This window comes from Sebastes umbrosus, chromosome 17 (assembly GCF_015220745.1).
Source record: "Sebastes umbrosus isolate fSebUmb1 chromosome 17, fSebUmb1.pri, whole genome shotgun sequence".
Lineage (NCBI taxonomy): Eukaryota > Metazoa > Chordata > Actinopteri > Perciformes > Sebastidae > Sebastes > Sebastes umbrosus.
In genome coordinates this window covers 7205776-7227802 of record NC_051285.1, presented here as the reverse complement: position 1 = coordinate 7227802, position 22027 = coordinate 7205776, and the positions used below count along the sequence as shown (strand labels likewise).

The window sequence follows — 22027 nt, the reverse complement described above, 5'->3', positions numbered from 1 at the left end:
TAGACAGCAGTGCTTGCATGTGTGTGGCCCGCCTCTAAATTACCCGCTTTTCCCCGACACTGACTGTGTCTAAACAACAGGTGCCTGCACCAGAAGTGACTCACATTCGAACACAACACACACACGTACGCCAGACACATCAACAGGAAAAAAAAACCCTGATGGATGTGAAAACACTGCACAAGACAAAAGGATGGAGCAGATTCGTTTTTGTAATTTGTCCTACCTGGTTGTTGACATAATCCTGAAGACATCAGCAGAAACATGAAAAGGGAAGAGAGAGAAACAGTAAGCAAACTGTGTGTTTGTGGTGAGAGTAAAAACGGGAACAGGGCAGTCTAGCACATCATATTCTTCCATCTCATTTAATAATAGAAGAGTGAGCATGTCAAGAGCCCCATTCAATCACTTAAAGGGATAGTTCGGGTGTTTTGAAGTGGGATTGTATGAGGTACTTATCCATAGTCAGTGTATTACCTACAGATGACTAATATAATTATCTGTATTTCCAGGACATTCACACTGTTTTCTTTTTTTCTTCCTGCTTCTTTGTGCTTCGCTAGCACATCGGAGTGCCTTTTACATAACAAAATGCAGTCACAAAATATAATGTGGTGGGATTCGGGGATGCTGGAGGCAAGAAATGTAATTTTATAAAAAAGTGGAACAATCACCGAGAGACTACGGTGCCACGCCGGGTCGGCAGAGGACACTTTAAGCTCTCCATTAAGCCCCTTTGTAACACCCAAGGGAGCTTTATATGAGCTGGGGAGTGTGAGCTGAAGTTTGTGTGCCTTTGTGTGGCGAAGCGTGGCTTTTAGTGATTAGTCACAACTGTAACTGACACATGGCTGCCCTCAGTGATCCTATCAGTGGGAGGGAAACTACACACACACACTCAAGACTTTCAATACTTTGCTTACATTACTTATAATGTTTTTTGTTGTAACGTTGTCTGTAAGCACTTAAAGATTTTGACGATTGTTCTGTATCACTGGGCAATAAATATAAAATGTGAAAAAGCTTTTTACACCATCTTTCTTATCATATTTTTAACAGAAAACCTTGATCTTTGTAGACCGTACCGTTCTGGTAGGAAATATTACAGAAAGAGTAGCAGGATTTAACAAGTGGAAGCTGTGGACACTTTCCAACTTGTGCCATCTGCCGCTGCCGAGACTACGAGCACTAATTAGTCAGGATGTCAGCAGGTTTCAGGAAATTTGACTTTAAATTCTACCGAGAATTCAAGACCTAAACCAGCTATGTATGTTCAGTAAGAGGAATCCAATATTAAGGGGCATAAAGTGTAATTGGGTTTGGATGAGTTCACACTTTCTTACTGTTTTACATGAATGTAAAAGTGAACATGCAGTGCAGAAAAGCCTGTCATTGTGCTACTGGTGATGGTGTTCCTCCTACCGTGTTGTAGCCGGCGGGTTCTTGGCCGTCTGTGATGAGTTCCCGCTCTCCCCTGGGGTTTACTCTCCTGAAGCGCCGTCTGGACCTCCGTTGGGAACCGTCTCTCTGCAGAAAACCGTCGTCCCCCTCGCTGCCGTTATCCACCTGCAACACACAGTCGACACCCTCCTCAGAATAGAAGCTTCTACGGGATTCGCACCGACAACCTTCAGGTGTGTGGGGACAGCCGGAGGACTGAGAGGACGGCTCAGAGCTGCTCCGTTTTAGCAGGTCAGGCTTTTGGGTCTTGGGAACCGAGTTTAATTCCAAGTTTGGGTTCTCAATTTCTGATTTCTGGTTCTTATAATCCAAGTTTTGGGTCTTAAGTTCCGTTAAGTTCTGGGAGTTGTGATCTGCTTCATGCCCTGGATCTTCTGCGATCTGGCCCTGCTCTTCTAGCGGCTCCTGGTTGAACATCCAGTTCTTCCAGAGCGCAGAGAGCCGGTGCCAGCGGAGAGCACTCATCCGGACGCGAGGACGGTATCAGAACAACGCATAAAAGCAGGAAATACCACGGGAGGGGAGAAACAAAAAGAGCAGGGAAACACTTCTAGACAATCGATGAATAGAAGTGTTGAGTCCAAATCTTTAAAAAAAAGAGGTCCAAAAATCCTGAGGGATCCTGCAACATTTACATCCTCTGGGGCGAGCATCCACAACGAAAGAAAGAAAAGACCCAAATTAAATGAACAAACAAGTGGATTGACAATGAGGAGTGGAAAAAATCCAGGGTTGCAAGAGTTGTCCTCTTCTGAGAGCCGGAGAGTTCAAGACAGAGTTCAGCTGCTCAACACGTTGCATACTGACAGACTAGCTCACATGCTCGCTCTATCTCTCTATCTCGCTGTCTGAGACACGCGCTCAGAGCAACACTGAGCCCACAGTTTCCTCCAGGAAACCGTAAATACACAAATATCCTCGCCAGGCAGAAAAGAAAAAACAGCATAGCACACAGATTCCGGCCATACAATTCATTCCCCAAAGGCTTTTAGTGGCGGTCTGTTGTTACTGGGAGGAATTTGTTTTCTTTCTCCATTGCATAATGTTAAGTGAGTCAACAGCCTTACTATGTCAGTAATGAGGATATTTTTAAGAGATTCTAAATATGTTGAGACCTTGAGAGGACATGCTTTGATTCTGCAAGCCAAGTTGTATTTTTTTTATCTTGCTTTAACTTGTCTTTTATTTACTTCTGGTTTATTTAATTTTTTCGCCTCGCTCAGAGGTCAGACGGTGGCTGGCAGCACCATGATTTTGCACAATGTGGCTCACGTTACCGCAGTTTCACAAGCGTGTCGGAGAACTACGGTGGCCTTCGGGTAACGTAAAAAAACGCGGAAGGCATTCTGCTAATAGATCCCCCAATATGTTACACACTTTTCCTTTAACAGTTATAAGTTATAAAAGATAAAAGAGCTAGGCAGGATTTTGGTACGACATCTTTCACAGTCTTTCTACTTGCCCCTTTGAACCTACAATGTGGTAATGTGCTTAGTACGAAAGAGTATGATTTCGTCAAAGTGCATGACGCAACAGACAGCGATTTTATAAGTGCCCATTGTTCGTTTTTTTCCCCACAAGACCTCGGGTGCAGTCATGTGTATTCACAGCAGCTTCCCATACAGACCCATGATCATCCACCAAAAGTTATGAGGAGATGTGAGGAGGGTAAAAGTCTATGAGTTCAAGAACTGCCTTCCAGCTTCCTGTATTCCCACATGCAACACATACAATAACACCCATGACACCTAAAAACCACAAAGAGACTAGGATTATGTCTCTCAAAGGCAAACATCACAGAGCCGTTTGATGGAAGACAAATCTCGCACATCGATTAGAAAGCGGCTTTAAAGCGAAACACACACGAGAGAGAGACGATGGAAACAAAGATTTTCTGTCACTGTGCTGAAATGGGGACTCAATGGCTGCTCTGGGCTGAAACAGACAGAGGAACAAACCTTATGTGAGGGAGTTCTGCAGAGATATAAAGGATAACTGCTGCATCGTGGGTAGTTTAGCTGTAATGGACTCTGAAACAGATGCGTGAGGGATATGAGTTCAGCTATAAAATACCAAATAAGAGTTGTAAAAGGGGACCGGCGTTGGTATCGATGTGTCGCTTTTCACGGCAAAAAAATGTCATCTCGCCTTGTTTTAACGAGCCTCGCGAGACAGACAGCCTGAAGGTAATGCACACACAGATCTGGGGGGGAGGTTAGAAATGTACGAGACTTTCATGTCCAAGCTGTGTGACCATATAACCATCTTTGTGTCTCACTGCGTACGTGCCTCTCCGGCTGCGTATAACCCCCATCTATCCCGTGACCACCAGTTCGGTCAGCCATTGAGAGGTCTTGCCTTTATGTTTCTGACTGACTGTCACGGCCGTAATGGGACCGTATTTCCTGTTTCCTCTGTCCATTTAAATGCGTGTGTGACTAGCTTCCCATCTACTCTTCAGTCGGTTTACATTCGTCTCCGTCTATCTGATGGTCTGCATGCCACTCAGCATGCATCATCCTCTTTTGCTCTATTCATTCATTTCTTAATCCCCTCTTCCCACTACTTACTTCCTTTCATTCCCCTGCATTCCCACCGCACACACACACACACACACACACACAAACACACTCCCACAGACTCAAAAACAACCCCGCCCTGTCAGTCTGTGAATGTCACCCCTGTCCATCCTGTGACCATAGTCATGACGATAGCCACAAATTACACTCCCTCTACTATTCCCATGGCCCTAATTAGCTGATTGGCTGCAATGCAGTATGACTAGACCACAGTTCCCTCTGCTGCTGTGTGTTTATGCATTTATCAGGAAGTGAGTGTGCAAGCATGTTCATGTTTATTTGTGTTCCTGACAGCTTTTTGCTGTCACTTTTAAAGCCGTTTCACACCGAGCATGGATTTTCGCTCAAAAAAACGTGCACGGAAATTTATAAAAAGTGATTTTGTGGGTTGTTATGAATGCTTGCACATCCCCTGCGTAACATATGCGTGGGGGGAAAATATTCAGACGGAGCTCGATTGCAGAAATATGTTTGACCAGTGAAATCCTTTGTTACGATTTATCACCGTCAATCTGCATAATAATTAGCCATGTGCTTCTGTTTGTTACTCGGAGTGTGTATTTTTGGGGCCTTGGAACAATGGTTCGTTTGTTTTCGGGGTAACTGTCGGACGAACGGGCTTTTTAAGTTCTAATGGGACATTTTTCTGACTGTTGGTGTTTTGGAATAACAACGAGCCGTTTCCCTTCTCAACACCCAATAATGTACAACAGACACTACTACCTAAACAACCACATAAAGGACAATATATGGCTTGAGATCGCCCAGCAGCTGGGATACGATGAAGACGGTAATGTAGCTGATATGCACTTGCTACCGTTATATATTGGTAACATTACGGGGCAAGCCATAACAGCACAAATCTGTCTAAATTTAGATGAGGTAGTCACGATCTGCCAATTTCAAAGACTTATAGTCAGTATTATCATTATTATAGCACATCTGTTTACCCACCACAGCCGACAACACTCATCCCATCAACGTGGTTCTGTATGTGTATCTCCACCTGTCTATTTGCATATTGCACATGTTCTTTACATGTATATTATGAACATTTGCCCATTCCTTATTCAAAATGTTGTCATTCTCTTTGTTTTAAATCACTGTACAGCTCTTAAATACATAGAATATATCGTACATTTCTCTTTTATAGCTTAATTTGTGCCGTATTTTCTCTTACTTTGTATATTTTGACTGTTAACACCAAATCAGTTTCCTTAATTATGAAAACCTACTTAGCAATAAACCTGTTTCTGATTCAGGCTTCAGCGTATTGTACTTGTTTATTTACTTCCTCTGAGTCTGCTGTACTGCAGACCATTAAAAAGGTGGACGAAACAAGGACATGCTTGTATATTAATAACAGCCTCTTCATAATCTCATTTCCTGATTCTCAGACAAAAAATGCAAATGCTTGAAAACAGACATGCTCATATGTGTACACACAGACACAGAAAAACACCTCATGTTCTCCCTGAGGCTCCGATCAGCTGATCCCTTTCCTCCTTCCCCCTCCATCACCACCAACATCTCTCTCTACTCTTCACACAGTGGATGGTTTAATGGCAAGATTAATTCAAATCTGTTCCCTCAGCCACAATCTCTTGTCTTTATTTTATTTAAAATTGATTTTACCCTTTATTCCCCAGACAACTGAGTCAACTAGGCTTGTTGGCTCTGTTCCTGCAATGCCCGTCTTCACATTCAGACAGAATCACACACAATCATACCTGGAAAATCATCAGTACTCCCACCACTCCCCTTTACTGTCGCAGTAGCCTCTGAATGGACCCACAGGGGTAGTTTAGGATTAAGTGCCTTGATGAAAGGGCACCTCACTATTAAAACCCCTTTTTCATTGCAGGAACTTTCCAGGAAAATTATGCTCTGAAGTCCCTGGAACTATTTGGGTGGAGTATGCAGCCCTGAACGTCACTGACGGGTCAAACGCAAGCCTCAAGGCTGCTACAACAACTCCAGTATGGCGTTCATTCACACAGTAAGCATGCACTGGCATTTACTGTCATGTTTACTGATGTTTAAGCAAAGATAGACTTACAACGAGTCCCTCTCCTTTCCAACGTCGACAGTTTTTAGAGAGGGATGCACCGATGCAACCTTTTCAGTATCGATCCGATACCAGTGTTTTTTTAATAAGCTGTATGCCTCACTGTGTGGAAGAGACTGGGATCATTCTTTTATGTGTAAGGCAACATCAGGATCGACTTAAACATTGCTTTCCTAACTTTATAAGGCAAAATGTAACAAATAAACTAGGGCTGTCAAAGTTAACGTGATAATAGCGCGTCAAAAAATAAATATTAAATCAATGGTACCCGATACCAGATCGGCTCATTGCCACTGATTCCCAATCCAGCTATCTGAGTCGGTATTGGATGGATATCAGTTTCGGTGCATCTCTATTTTTAGACACCACAGTCAAGCAAGCAAGAGCAAAAAACATGATGACTCTGTATCACAGTTGTTGCTTTGTCACTGCTCTGTTAGCAATCTAATTTATTAAACCGTAACGGTCCTTTAGATTCGGTGGTTATGCAAAAAGGGACTTCCAGAGTTTAGTTGCTGCAGCTCCTTGTTTCCTGGAAATATTTGATGAGGGGAGAGCTACAAGCGCTCCATTATGTAACTGCTAAATCATCCACGCGCTCCCTATTTCTTACTTTCTCTCTTTACAGTCAACAACCCAAAAAACAGCAATCAAACACTGAGTTCTGATGAGTTCTGATCTATTTCTATATATTGTATGAATGAGCATAATTTGGATGTTTGGGTTGCCTCACTTTGCTTGATAATGTTTGGCCACTTACTTACAAACAGGATACAAAAAGTAGGCTGCATGATTAAAGACAAAATGATGGTTGTATTGCAATAATAATAATTGAATAACACAAAAAGTCTAGTGTTTTTAGAATGTTTTTTTTCATGTATACAATATTAAAGGGAACGTTTTGGGAAATCTACTGGTTGGCTTACTTTCCAAGAGTTACATGAGAAGATCAAGACCACTCCCACGTCTGTAAATTATGAATCTACCAACAGCAGCTGGCTAACTTAGCAAGGCACAAAGACTGTAAACATGGGGAACCAGCTAGCCTGGCTTTGTCTCTGCCAAAAGGCTCCTCTAAAACAGCACCTTTAAAGCGCACTAATTACCATGACTCTGGTTAGTTCAATCTGTACAAACACAGTCTAAAAATGGCAAATCGACAACACATAAGCCACCGTAAAACCACAACATATCGTTTTTACACTTTGGTGAAAAAACACATTTCCCAAGATGTGTTACTTTTTCCGTTTTGACTGTTAAAGCATTGAATTTCAATTGTGTTGATGTGCCCACATTATGAACTGTGTCAACTAAATCTGAATAATATAGTTAAATAATTCAATCATTGATGAAAAAAGTTTTTTCTTTATTCCTCTTTTTATTCTTATTTTCAGCTTCAGAGGATAGAATTAGTTCCTGTATTACAGGGGGATTTTCCCAGTGAAGAACTGCTACTTTCAGAGCGAAACTGGTTAAATCATTATTGTGTTACAACGAGAAGCGATAAAGAGAGAAGCTGACGTTCATTTAAATGAAAATCTTTCACATTATTGCCTCAGTTTAAAGTGAGCAGAGTGACAGTCTGTCTAAGGATGATAAGGTTTCATCATTGTTCCCCTGGCTACGGAAATGACAGTTATGTGAGTCGGTACAGTCAGAGCAACTGAGAAAGCTCAGATGACGGCTTCTTAAAAAACTCTTTCAGGGGACTTCCTGTAACATCTGAGAGTCCTGTGACCTCACTGTTAAAGGTCAAGGATAACAGACAGGTAAATGACCAAGAAGCCACAACGTCAAATCTGTTCAGGGTTTTATATATCCTATTCAGTAACAGTGGAGCTGCTGCTACCTGCTGCTTTTTGTGTAAAACTTTACTGCTCATCCTGTCTCATCCCGTCTGATCCCTCTAGTCCCTCAGACACGGAGACTGAGGGGAGGGAAGATAGGAGAGCAAGGAGGGACTTTAGGGACTTTTGTAAGCACTGCGACCTTGTGGAGGCAGACAGAAACACATTTGTATATGCAAAATATGGCACGATAAATGTAAGCTTAAAGTTTAAAGAAAAGTTTTACCAACAATTATACAGATGTCCAGTTTGTGCTGGTGGTCTAGGTACATGGTGAAAACTACACCGGAAAAGGAAAGAGTTTCTATATGACACTACTATGCCCCTTTTCTGAGGAAAACTTCACGCAATTAATGCACACGTCAATATATTTGTGTTGTTTTTGGCAGGAGTAATTTCCCACAGAACGTGAATTTTAAGTGGCGAAAAAAGTGATTTTTTGGAGGTTGATTTTCTAAGCGATAAAGGCATCAACCAGTCACGTTGTGCAGAACAGGTTGAGTTGCGCCTATATTTATAAAACAACAACACGGAGGCTCCGTAGTCCTAACCAGGACGGCAAACTTTTATTGCTCCAGGCCAGATCCACTCCTTCCGTTCTTATCTTTCACAGTAAAAGATAGATTAATATATAATATTCGCATGTGAGTATTTCACATTTTCGTGTCGATTATTCGTCATGCCTTCTTGTGTAAAGGCCTTAAGGCTATAAACAACCCATAATGCAACACTTTCTGTAGCTGCTGGTGTTTTTTTTTAAAGATTTCTTTCCCCTTATTTCATAGGTAACAGTGTAGACATGAAACATAATTCATAAAAATAAACAATATAATTCAACCCTCTCTTTTCAAACTTATATCATCTTATGTTTGGGCCAATACGGTATTCAAATATATTACTATATGGTTAATTCAATTTCAGTATTTAGATTGTTCAGGCTTGAACATTGCTACATAATACATAGCTTAATTTTATCAATGGCAACACATCCTGCCAATGAAGCTCATTTGAATTTGAGATACAGTGCATACAGAGAGAAAGGGGAGGGAGGACACAGAGGGGAAGTACAGAGATGGGGGAGACAGGGAGGAAGAAGGAGAGAGATGAAAGAAAGGGAGTAAAAAAGGATGAACAAGAGACGAGTACAGCGGGGAAAAAAAGGTGATACAGACATCAAATAAAGATGGAAAAACAGGAATAATATCAAAGACAAGGGGAGGTGTGGGAGGATGAAAAAGGGAGGTGCTTGGGAGAGACAGACAAAGAGTGTAAAACAGGGAGAGAGGCGGCGTCTCTACTCACCACAATCATTTCTGAAGGCTCCAAAGTGATGCATTCACAGCCTCGTCTGCCCCCCAGCTGCTTGCCAAAACTGTAGAGAGAGCACACACACACACACACACACACAATAAACGTTAAAACAGAAACAAACCAAAGCCAAAGATGAGACAATTCTCTCACACTGACAGAGGCAACAGATGCAGTCAATCACATCCGCCCACCCACGGATGAACTCCGGCAGTAATTGCCCAAATCAAAACTGAGATGTCCCAGGATTACATGTAAAACGATACCAAGGGTTCATGTAGATACTTTACATACATGAGAAGTAGCATCTGTTTGGTGTAGTATGTGTTTATATGAAACTAATGTAAACTTGGCTTACGATTGGCTCTACATTCAGATATCAATATTTGGTAAAGACTTCCTGACTGTTATATATTATATATTTTGGCCACTTTTTCCACTTCCTAGACAATATATCTAACTATAAAGCATGAAATCTATGTCTGTGGATATGTGGGTATTTCCTTCGCATATTTCAAACACTGTTCATCCGATGGCGGGTGTATTGCTGGGGACCCCAGGGAGTGCTTTGTCAAATTTGGTGCAATTTGGACACGTGACACGGTCAACATTAATACATTTTGAATAAACCATCACACAGGATGTACTGCTAGATGTATTTAAGTTACAACCAGACTTTTCTTCACTCCCTGGAGTCAACATGAGTGGATAGCTAACCGGACGTAGACGTGAACCAGAGTGTATTTCACCGAATGCGCCTTTTTGGAAATTACCTCCGCTAAGTGTATTTCACCGGTGTTTCTGACCGCGAGTAACCGCAACCTGGAAGTGTTACTGTTTTTTTTCCGTGAACCAGAGTGTATTTCACCAGTGTTTCTGACCGCGAGTAGCTTGCGACTTGGGTGCGTGATATAACTATGTCATGGCAGATGTATTGCTCAGGACCCAATGAAGCAAAGTGTTGAGTGTGAAGCTGTTTGAGCGGTTCTCATGAAGCAAGCAGTAATACCACAGGCCAAGCATTCAGCTCGTTTTTAAAGGGGACTGCACTAGTACTATATAACTGAAACATCAGTTCATTTCCAGACAATGGGTGTCAATCGACAGCAATATAAACATTTAACAAGCAAATAACCAAATATAGGACATCATTTCTCACAATGAGAAGAACTATAATCTTCTATAAAACGGTTGGAGAAAACCTGTTTTAAGGTGCCCTGAAGAGATCCTTTCAGAAAAGCTTTGCCTCCAGTATTTTATGACATTTATAAAGCACTTTTAGTAATTCAACAAACATTTATCTCATCTTTTATCATCGTGGTGGCACTTTAAAGATGAATACATAAAGAGCGAGCTTGTCCTTTTAAAGTTTTATTGCAATAAATAAGGTTTTCAGGAGAGAGATACTGGAGTTCAGATAAGGATACTTGTACATATGTTCACCCTTGGCAGGTATCCTTAAACACACATGTGTTTTGTCTGTAGATTCATGACCTCGTGTTTAGAGTGTCTCTTTCTGCGTCCGTCTGTTAGGAATTAATAGCTGAAGGCTGAACTCTATGACTTTGCTTCTGACAACATTGGCTGGGAAGCCGAACGCTGGCAGGAAGAGAATAAAGGTTTTGACCTGCCAATAAAATCATCTTTCATTGAGAGACATTAGTGGCACGTTTCCACCCAGCAGTCCAGTTCAGTTCACTTCAGTTTGTTACACATTAGGACGATTATTTTTGTCGTGGATGGTACAAATAGAACCATTCCATTTCTGGTCCCACCTCGTTCGAGGTTTCAAGCGAGCTGAGCCGATACTAGACGGTGGAGTTAAAACACTGCAGACCAGACCAGAGAACTGTCACTAGAGCGACATGGGACATCCTACACAAACCCCCCATTATTAAATAGACAAGCTACCGTTAATAGCGACCGCTATTTTTAATTTACTCTACCCAGATTTCTAAAAATACAAATCGTACACACAAATAGTCGTACAATTGACGTAGTGCATACGTTCCTCCGTTTGGTTGCCGATGAAAGGATTCAGCGAGCGTCCTGTTGAAGACGAGGTCATGGCAGTTTAATGCGCCAATGCTACAGTGATCGGCTGAGAATCCCGCATGCACTGAGAGGGTACTATCCACAGTGGAAACACGGCGTAGAGAAAAGGATCTGATACCAAAAGTGAGTCGAGGTGAACAGAACCGTACCATGCAGTGGAAACCACCTGAGGTCTATCAACTACAGGTAAGAGAGATACCGCAGATTTGCTGCCAACATTCGGTCACCACACATGTCTATGACATGACTCTGCTGGTATTAGAGCAGCACATTATTAAACCAACAGTTTGTGGTGAAGGCCTAACCACTGAAAGAGAGTGTAGATCAATAAAAGCCTTCATGGTTGACACCTCAATATAGCTGTGCACAGTCTGCAGAGACTAACAACAATCAGTGCTTAACCAACTTCATACAGCCACAAAAAATCTAATCCTTAGAGAGAGACATGTTGGGAAATAATACATTTATCTGTTGACTGGTGCCGACATTCATCATTCAAATCGACAGATACGACTGACCACAAACATTTCAGCGTGCATGCTTGAGTGATCTTACAAGCGTTGTTACAACACTGTGTTAATGGTTTTTGCACAGTGTGTGAGTGTGTCTGCAGGCGTCACAGGTTTAGCCCCGGTCGGCTGTTGTGTCCTCTGATAAGCAGGAGGAGAGCAGCTGATGCTGTGGTGAGACCATGTGGGTCACTCTGCTTTACTCCTCACATGGAGATTCTGCATGATGTCTCAGTCCAGTGGTTCCCAACCTGAGGTCTGGGCACCCCTTAGGGGAAGCTCCAAAGATCACAGGGATTGCGCCAGGATTTGTCAGCTCTGAGGTTGTCAAAATTAGATTTGCACATGTATAACTAAAATCATAATAATACACTAACAGGATAATATATACAAAAGTCTGCATGTAAAACTATTCAAAAAGAAAAAAGAATAGAATTTATTCGGCAAAGGCGTTTCCATAATCCATTTAATTCTTTTTTGACAACAACCTCAAGCTATCGTAAAAACTTTTTTTTTCGCAATTGAGAAAGTTTTATTGAGTTTTGCCGTTTCCATACAGCTTTTCTAATGCAACACTTTAAAATGTGCATAAAATATGTGAATGGAAACACCATACTTGTTCCCCGTAATGTACATGCACAGTGCACAATGTAATGCAACAGACACAGTGAAGCCCAAACACTCCTCCGCTGCCAGTATGCTCCGAATTTTAAAATGTGTTTGAATTTTGAGACGTTTCTTTCCACGTCTTTGAAAGCGGCCTCCCACTGCGAGTGTCTGTTTATGCGTACGTTAATTATGCACGTCTCTGTGTTTCCCATGTAGTGTCTAAGTGTGTGAGAGTGTGAGAGATACCCCGTCTGAGCAGCTCAATCACTGTGTGCGGTGATCCCTGAGAACAGACCGGCCTGTGAACACGTCTCGCTCCCTTTGGCAGGCTAAAAGTGGCGACTCAGCATTGTTTAAGAACTGGAGGAGCGGCTGGTTTTAATTATGGAAGCGTGCTGAGCTGGGAGACGGCCAACTTTCACTCTCACATCTCCTCTCTGGTTACGTTCTCACACCATCTCTCACACGGTCGCTCCCTCTGGTTTCCATTTCTCTTCCTTTTGCCCTTCACCTCCACTAACCTCCCTACCAATCTCTTTACCCTTCCCTCTTTATTCCTCCACTTTTCTCTCTTTTTCCGTCGACCTCCATCCCTCCCACTCCATCCACTTTCATTTATTCATCCTCTCCTTCCTGCTGTTCTTCCTCTGCTTCCTTTCTCGTGTCCTGTCCACTTCACATCTCTCCCTTTTTTTCATTTTATTTTCTCCTCATCTCCATCCTGCATTCCCTTTCATCCTTTCTTTCTCTTCTTACTGTCGGCCTTTCCTCTCTCTTGGCCAAAAAAAAAAATGTTTTTCTTTCATCTTATCACTTCCTTAATAACAGTTTCACACCGGCGCCGACGCTATACACTCACAATTTCAGCCTCTTGATTTAATGCTCAGATGAAAGCCTGTCTTCTTAATGTGTTCTGATGATGGAAACAATGATGAAAGTATTCTTTTTGGTTTTTTTTTAAACGGGATGAGCAGTTATTGTTCAGACGGACAGATTTTCTAGGAAACAGTGAAAAGAAGAAGTTATGAAATCAAACGCTGATTTCTTCTAAGGAAAGAGCACAGCGGCTTGAGTCGAAGAAAGCTGCAATTTGGACAAAACTACGACCGTATTGTTGCTGGAAACCTTTCTCATTGTAGCTGAACTGGGGCCAAATTAGCTGTGAGTGGATTTATTTGACGCTTCACTGCCACATGCACTCAGCTGCGCTGTGTAACATCCACATGTTCAGACTCAGGATTCCCAGAACGAGGTGAAACAGAGGTTCACCTTAGAGCATCTATCCCTGCTGATACAGCCTCACTGCTTTTTTGGCAACACAATTAAGGCTAAAAGGATTATATCAGGGTTTCTACAGGAAACTAAATTATTCACTAATATCATACACTTATTATGTTCATAAAGTGCCCTGGTCAGGTGAATCCAGGGACAGTGAAAGCCATTATCCCTTTGTATTGAATGTTCATTGACAGAAAAAGAAGCACATTAGTTATGGAGGAACAGAAATGAGGCAAATGGGCTTCAACACAATGTTTACGCTTTCAACATGTGTACATTGTAGAGGTCAACTGAGTCCGAAGCAGGAAAAAGCTGATTAATCGGCCGATATCTTCTTTACTTCTGCAGCAGCCAAGTCCGCTACTTTTGCATATAGGACGTTTTTATGCAAAAGTACTATTACTAATTGTTTTGGACCCCAGGAAGATTAGCGGTTGCCGAGGCGGTAAATCTTGGATCCAGTAAATAAACAGCAATTTGTTTTGTAACTGCATCACTTAATCAAGTCATATTTTACTGACCCTCCTCTCGGGAAATCCTGCTGTTGCTCACCTCCCTGCATTGAGATCAGAGGTCAGTGTCAGCTGCAGAAAGCATTCATAGAGCTGCGAGGGGTTTACGGTCATCTGTGACAAGTGACACTTGCCAACACATGATAGGCAACGACACCAGGTGAAAAATTACCCAAATTGTTTCACAAGTTTCTTTAAATATTCTGATTCTAGTTTGATAAAAAAACAAAAGCATAAGGTCCTGCCTCACAAAGCCTAGTAAGTGGATAAATAAATACAATGATATTCATATACTGTCCATAAAACAGCTCCCAAATATAACATGAACACCCAGGCGTGCTTTTAAGAGTGCCCAGGGAGGAATGCAGTCTGCTGGGCTCAGAGTTCTCTCACAGCCCTTAGCCTGGAGGTCATCCCGACTCTGACAGATCTCTCCACACTCCACTGAGGCGAGACGCATGGTCCCTGTCAGCGGCGCACAAAGCCTGCCAAGCCCGTCTCCTCACTCTGTCTGTGTGTGTGTGTGTGTGTGTGTGTGTGGTGAGACATATTGTGTGAGACAAACAAAGAAGACACACAGTTTGCTATTGATAAAAGGAGCAAGAGGAGATCTAGAGTTTGCAGACTGTTGTGCCTGTGTACTGTATGTGGACACAAAAATGAAATACACCTCAGCGCAGATTCCTCTTCCTCTGACCTTCTGCATTCCCACAAAAGTAGAAGAATCAACAAACTTGAGTCAGCTCACAGTGCGTAATTGAGTTTGTATCCAACAAATAATGCCGTTGCTCCGGCTGACTTGAGATCTGATGCATCAGCTGGTGTCTCACAGAGGAAATAAGAGACAAAACCTCTAAAACCACGCCAAGGCCAAAGCTTTAGTCTGACAAGATAAAAGTGGGGTTGGAGTTTTATGAACTCGTCAAACAAACAAACACTTATTGACCGTGAGTCATGGCTTCATTGTGGAGAGTTTATTTTACTCCTGCACACACAGGAAAAATCACTGTTGTAGTAGATCTCACTGCACTCCAGTTCTTTGGTTGTTACTCTTCATCTCTGCATGAAATAAAAGAAGATTTATTTGAAATGAGCAAACCTGATGAAGCTGATGCAAAACGCGTTGCTTGCACACGACTACTTTGGCATCCCCACTGTAGGATTGATGATTATTTCAAAATCTCTACAACAATATGTCTTTATCTTTGACAAAAAACCTTCAGTGATCTACTCCTCGCACTAATATTTTGTTGGATGAGCTGTTGGAAAGCTCTTCCCACAGCACTGAAGCTGTGCCTGTGCTGGATTTCAGCAGGTGATGATTTCTCTCCCCTCTGCAGAAACAAGTTGTTGGCAGACGGGAGAACAGGTTCAGCCCCGGTCCAGTGACAGCTGCAGCGCCCGGGGCAATAAACCATGACAGCCGGCACAGAAACTAAGGCCACACACACACACACACATACACACACACAAACACACAAACACACACACACATACATACATACATACATACACACACACACACACGCCCTGAGCTGGTGACAAAAACCTGGAAAAACCAGAGATGTGACCACGTGTGCAAAATAGTAATGCTAATCAAAAGAGGCTTCTAATGAAAACAATAATAGAGTTCATATAAATATTAGAATAGGCTTTGGATTTGGCAACAAATGTTTGAGTCTGAGTTTGCATGTTATGGCATAAATAGTGATCTAAATGATGTTTAAGAACTAGGGCTGTCAAAGTTTGCTTTAACACCATTAATTTCTTAAACGCATTAACGCAACTTGCAATTTTTAAGTTGTAGCGGGCTCAGTTTTAAAGCTAGAGTGAAGATCCTGGCATCCTATGAAACTAGAAAACCTAGGGAATCCATTGGTACCAACCATGTCATAATAGCTTGCGAAGAAGGCTAAATAACACTACAAACTTGGGCTATATTTTGGCAAGGATAAACTGGCATGGCCATTCACATCAATTTGAGAATTGCAAACATGTACAGTGAGGTGCAGCAACCCTGGAGCTTTAAATTGCCTTGCTAAAGGACACACTGACAGGGAAAGATGCCACACAAGGAGTACAGCTGTTGGCCCTTAGCTCGGTAAAGGTATTAGAAACAAAAAAAAGCAGAAAAATAATCACTTCTGCAGCCCTTTGTTAAAACAATGCAAGAGGCCAGTCCAGTTTGAGTTGCAAATCCACATGTTTGAAGGCTTGTTAGACGCCAAAACATGACACGGCAGTTTATAAAACTCTGAGACAGGATTTTTCAACACCGGAAAGTTATTACGGCAAAAATTATTTTATCTTTCACCGCGACGATCGCAAAGTAAATGGTAAAAAATAGTTTTAAAACTACATCGCCTAGTTGACAGCTTGATCGGGCGCATCATGCTGGACGGGCTCATTTAAATAAAGTTGAGATTCTTCAACTTCATGCAAATACAGACCCCCTCCAACTCGCTGCAACACTCCCACTATGCCCTGGGTGACTGCTTCTCCAGCTTTCCATCGGAAATGAATGGAAAGAGTTGAGACTCCCTCCGTCACCGGATCTGGTGAAAATGTGCCGTTAGTCAGCAAAAATTCGTACAAATGAACTTCTCGCTTGCTCTAAACTCTTTTGTTTTTGGCGAAAGGAAGAGCTTCACTTCCAAAATGACAAGCTGTGTGATGCTGAACAGTGAGTAGACAGCAGTGTTGAGAGTATAATTTGAGTCAATAGAAAGTTTGAGAGAGTTTCAGTCAAAAATCTAACCTAAACAGATCTGGGCCCATTTGGCCCCCGTGTCTCCATGGTAATGATGACCAACAGTAAAGAAAGAAACCCGCAGACCACAGTCTAACACAGTCACACAGATTATTCTACTTCTCAGTTTGGCTTCTTCCTCTCGGTTTTACTGTTTGGTTGGCAAACACTGACCACTCCGACTCACACACACACATTAAAGAAGAGCTGGCCAGCAGTCAACACTACAGACAGACCACCAACACACCCACCCACCCACACACACACCCAAACCAAAAACTGCCAAGCAGACTCCAAGGAATGACATAGTGGGTCATTAAGTAACATTACGATTCATTTGCAAAACAACAGAGTGATCAGCTAAGGGCCTCATTCAAACCACAGAGCGCCACCGACAGCTGCTGCTCAACTCCAACGTCACTAATTAAAGTATCCTCGTAGCTCAGAGAGAAAGAGAGATAACCATTCACACTTCACTGAACGTACATTCATTTCACACTACTGTAGATTATCTTGCTGTAATCTTGTAGCGCAGCAAGTTCTCAGAACACCTGAGGAAACGGATGAAAAGTGAGCAGCGCGGTCAATGATTTACTAGTGGAGGTTCAAGGAAGTAAAATACCAAACTAATTTGTGGTAAACACACACTGATATATGAACAACCCCTCTTCCAGCAGAGGGTTAGGGTTCAATTAGGACTGTCCACTTTTAGTCGATTAGTTGGCTTATCGGTCGTTTCGGTCTTTGTCGACTAAGATTTCTTTAGTCGATTAGTTGATTTTATGTTTTTTTTAATGCTGAATGACTTATTTCAATGAAACTTAAGAGCACATCTCTGGTAAACAAAGGATTTAAAGTGGTGCTTTTGTGTGATTCTTTGTGGAGAAGCTCAGTTTCACAGATCTGTCGATTCAATCAACTAATCGACAAAATCATAGGTCGTTACACACCGGCAGCATTTTTTTCATGCAATTTATTTGCACGTCAATATATTTTTTCGAACTGTTGTTTTTGTCATGAGCACTTTCACACAGAATGTGAATATTACACGGCGAAAAAGCGATGACATTTTTCTTCATAGTAAGGTTGATTTTCTGAGATTTCGCACCACGAATAAAGGCATCAACCAATCACGTTGTGCAGAACTGGTTGAGTTGCGGCTATATTTATGAAACAACAACATCTAGGCTCCATAGTCCGAACCAGGACCAGAACTTTATTACTCCTTTCAACCTTGACAAAAGCAGCACAGACCAGATCCACTCTTTCCGTTCTTACCTTTCACAATAAAAGCCTTAGATGTATAATATTCGCAGGGGAGTATTTCACATTTCGTGTCATTTATTTGTCACATGTGTAAAGGCCTTTAGTCAACTAAGAATAAAGGACAGACTTATCAAATCCAATCCCTTATCGAATTTCATTAACTTTAGCTTTCATAATTTGCAAGTAACTAAATTCATAAATAACCACAACTCAAAGACTCAGTTTAGATCTGTGATCACATGTTGTTCAATGAGAAGCCAGAAATACCACAGCTTATAGCGGCAGCGACTAAATCAATCAACATTAACATTAATTAAGATAGCCTAATTAATTTCCATAACCTCTAGCTACAATTTAAAAATGGAGATGAGCAGCAGGAGATACTGATTGTTGTGACACACTGAAACAACAGCTGGAACATACTGACTTTTACACCTTATTTTTTCACAATTAAGTGATCCAAATAATGGAGGTCCTGATGCAGAACTACGAGGCTAATGAGCTCAAAATATGCATTTCATATGCATGCAGTGTTTGGTCCAACAAAAAGCGCGTGCTCCTGACGCTGTGGCTTTGTGGCCAAATCAGGATTTGGAGTCACATTATTTCCTCTTTCTCATTGTTTCTCTCTTCACTGCTCATTGAATCGTTATCAACTAAACATTGTCAGCACAAACATTTGAAGCCTAGTTCACGTTCAGACTCTGTTTATTTTACCGTAAAGTGAAAGAGAAGTCTGTTTCTCTTTAAGATAATCAGTGTAGATAAAAACAGGAGTTAGCTGTGTGTTTTTCAGAGCGCTGGGGCCCAGCGGTGGAAAAGCTATCCTGCCACAGCGCCGCGGGGAATTCCTGGCTATCCAGTTGGTTAAACGATGGCAGGCAGGAAATGGAGCACGCGGGGTTTGAAGAATGCGCAGAGAAAGAAGAGAGGGAGTTTTGAAAAAGCTCAACTGAATTAGCGCCGCGATCCCTCTTACATTACGTTACAGTAACAGTCTCTGGACTACATGGAAGAGAAACAAAAACTTTAACATCACTAACCACGAACAGGAATTTTGGGGGTCCGCTTCTTTGTGAGTGAAATGATATCCGGCATATTATCCACAATGAGGAGAGGGGGGAGGTACGATATTCCAGTAATCCAGGTTTCAGATCCAAGTGTGTTTGTTTGAATACTCCAGAGTGAAAAGTTTCCTCAGAAAGCAGAAGTAGGTGACTGTCAAGCCTTTTAGTTTGTCTTTAACTAAGGGAGGAGTGTGTGTGTTCCCTCCCGCTCTACTCTACTCTGTCTGTCTGTCTGTCTGCTGGCTCCAGGGTGTGTGTGTGTGTGTGTGTGTGTGTAGCCTGCTCATTTCCTGCCTGGATGTGCTTGTGGGCTCCAGGCGGGCAGGAACACATGGCCAGCCACTGTTCTGCCAGGGGTTCCGCATTCCCGACACAAACACACACACACTGCTCCCCCCCTATTAGCTCCCTCTGTGACCCTTTCCAAGCCCCCCCTACACCCGCTGTGTACCGCAACACACTGACACACGACATACACACCCTCCAGTCCTTTGCAGGGCACCAACCTTCCCCCTCCACCACCCTCCACCCTGTTATCAACTGACCCACACTGGAATGAACACACACACACACACAGTCAATGCAAGCTGCCCCGAGGTTATTGATACTCTGCTAACTATTCTTTCTGCTACAGTTGCTGCTTTGTGTTGCTGTTGTTATTGGATAAACTGCTTTAACACCAGCTACGCTCATCTCTGTTCCTTCAAAACGTCGGTATATATACTTCAAGCAACTGCACCGACTGGTGCATTAATGTTTTATTTACTTTTTTCAGTTTTGCCCACGAAGCCGACGCTTTTATCCGAAGTAAATAACAGTGAGAGAGGAGGTAGGTGTCCAGCCATCTTAGCTAAGGACACTTACTCCTGGTAGCACACTTGTGGGTTGTTTTTCTTATTTTTTCTGTAGCAGGGTTCAACGTTAATGTATTTTTGGGTCAGAAATCTACTTGCCTGAAGTCAATTTTTACTTGCCCTTTTACAAATTGTTTTATTTATTAGTGGTTATCAAATAACAACAAAGAATTGCAGTGTTTAATATTTAGTTAAGTAAATGATCTGGAGTTTCGCCCACATCCTCTCTAAGTCCTGTTTCCAGGATAATTGAAATGCTTGCTTGCGCTTCAGCTCATAAACTTTGTCTTTACCTGCCGAGGTAAGTGCCCGATCGGTACGGTGCATGTGCAACTGTCAACATATATGAGAGGGAAGCAAGATGGCTCACTCCATCATCAGCTCCAGAAAAAAAAATGTGTGTTTAATTATTTTTTACGATTTGCCGGATCGGGCAACTGAGTTGCTAGATTTACTTGCCCAACGTTGCATTTTACTTGCCCTGGGTAAGAGGCCAATCCTTATTGTTGAGCCCTGCGTAGTGAGCTGAACTATTTTGATAGTAAGTAATTACATTTTGGCTCACTTTGCCTACTTCCATCTTCTCAGTTTAGATTAAGGGAATGAATAAGATTTGGTCCTATTTTATGGACAAACTCATACCAGATTTTAATCTGTGAAATCCTCGGCAGGACATTGTACTTTTGATCTTTTGTGACCCAAAACATGGAATTCTTTCCTGGGGGCAGAAAACCAGGTGAAAACCACCAACTAAAGCAACAGCTGTGTGAAACAAGTGAAACATACTGTATTCATATAGAACATTCCTGTAAAGTGATCCATACTTTTCCAAGACTTTCACTTTAGATCCCCAAAGAATTTGGGATACAACTCACTAAATTCTCATTTCATGACCAACTCCCTTCAGCAGGTGAAGCTCTCAGTCGGACGGTCATATTGTTTTGATTTAGACGTTACTGAACCGAAGGTACCTGCCCCCCCTCTCCTCTCGGTTTCTGGCATGTGTTGCTTTTCTTTCAGTCCAACTTCAACAACGGAGGGAAGGTAAACACGGAGCTGACGGGGCGACCCCGAGCAATTTCTGTCACAGCCTTCCTTATTACAATCAAGTCCATTGTTTAAACAGGTGCGCCGTCTCTGTTTAAGGTATTTACGGGCTTTTTCTGGCATTCTGACGGGTCAGAGAAAGGGGACCTGATATTTTCTTATGATATGGGTCCACTAAATTGTGTTGAGTTGCGTTAGGCTGTATTTCTTGGAATTTGAAATTCTAAAAAAGCTTAGCTTTTTCTAACAGATGATGTGATCTGTAAAAAAAATCTTAGTACAATATTCCTGTGCGACTGTCCTGTAAAACTTTTTGTTTAATTTAACAAACAAAATGAACAAATTACAACTTTGTTTGTCTTAGCCAGTATAGAGAGTCAGGATTCACACAGTCATATTTGAGGTTTAGTACCACATTTGCCTCATTTTGATTAAAACCAAATCTTCCTGAAGGAGGCGAGACGTCACCTGAGACTAGAAATATGTTCTTTGTAGCTCAACGTGGCACTAAATCACACAAGTGTGATGTACAAGTGTGAATGTGTGTGTAAGTATATACACACTATTCCAACACATGTCGGTAAAAACCTGTCTTTTCATACCTTGCCTCACGCACGCCGTCTCCCCTTTCATGTCACAGATGAAACCCAAATACACATGCACACTCCATTTGAAAAGATGACAAGAAAGGGTGGCTTCACGTGCAATGTCAGACAAATTGCACCTCCTCTCACTATATATGTCACCTTCTTGTCTCACCCTGAGATGACGTTGTTCTCTCGTTTTCTGTGTGTGAGTGTGTGTGCGTGCGTGCGCGG

General features: G+C 42.1%; 1 protein-coding gene across 6 annotated transcripts in view; it reads right to left on the bottom strand.

Annotated features, from left to right (window-relative positions):
• Positions 1 to 22027, bottom strand: part of rapgef6 (Rap guanine nucleotide exchange factor (GEF) 6) — a 161347-nt gene that overhangs the window by 95062 nt on the left and 44258 nt on the right. For 3 of the 6 annotated variants that reach the window (XM_037747737.1, XM_037747741.1, XM_037747742.1), the window contains exons 1-2: positions 1423 to 2663; positions 227 to 244 (exon numbers count right to left, since the gene is read on the bottom strand). In XM_037747737.1, coding sequence (XP_037603665.1) covers positions 227 to 244; positions 1423 to 1926 — 522 coding nt within the window. In that variant the 5' untranslated portion in view covers positions 1927 to 2663. Of the gene's footprint in view, positions 1 to 226; positions 245 to 1422; positions 2664 to 9257; positions 9328 to 19284; positions 19550 to 22027 lie in introns of those variants that run through there. The other 3 variants (XM_037747743.1, XM_037747738.1, XM_037747740.1) reach the window with 3 other exon arrangements.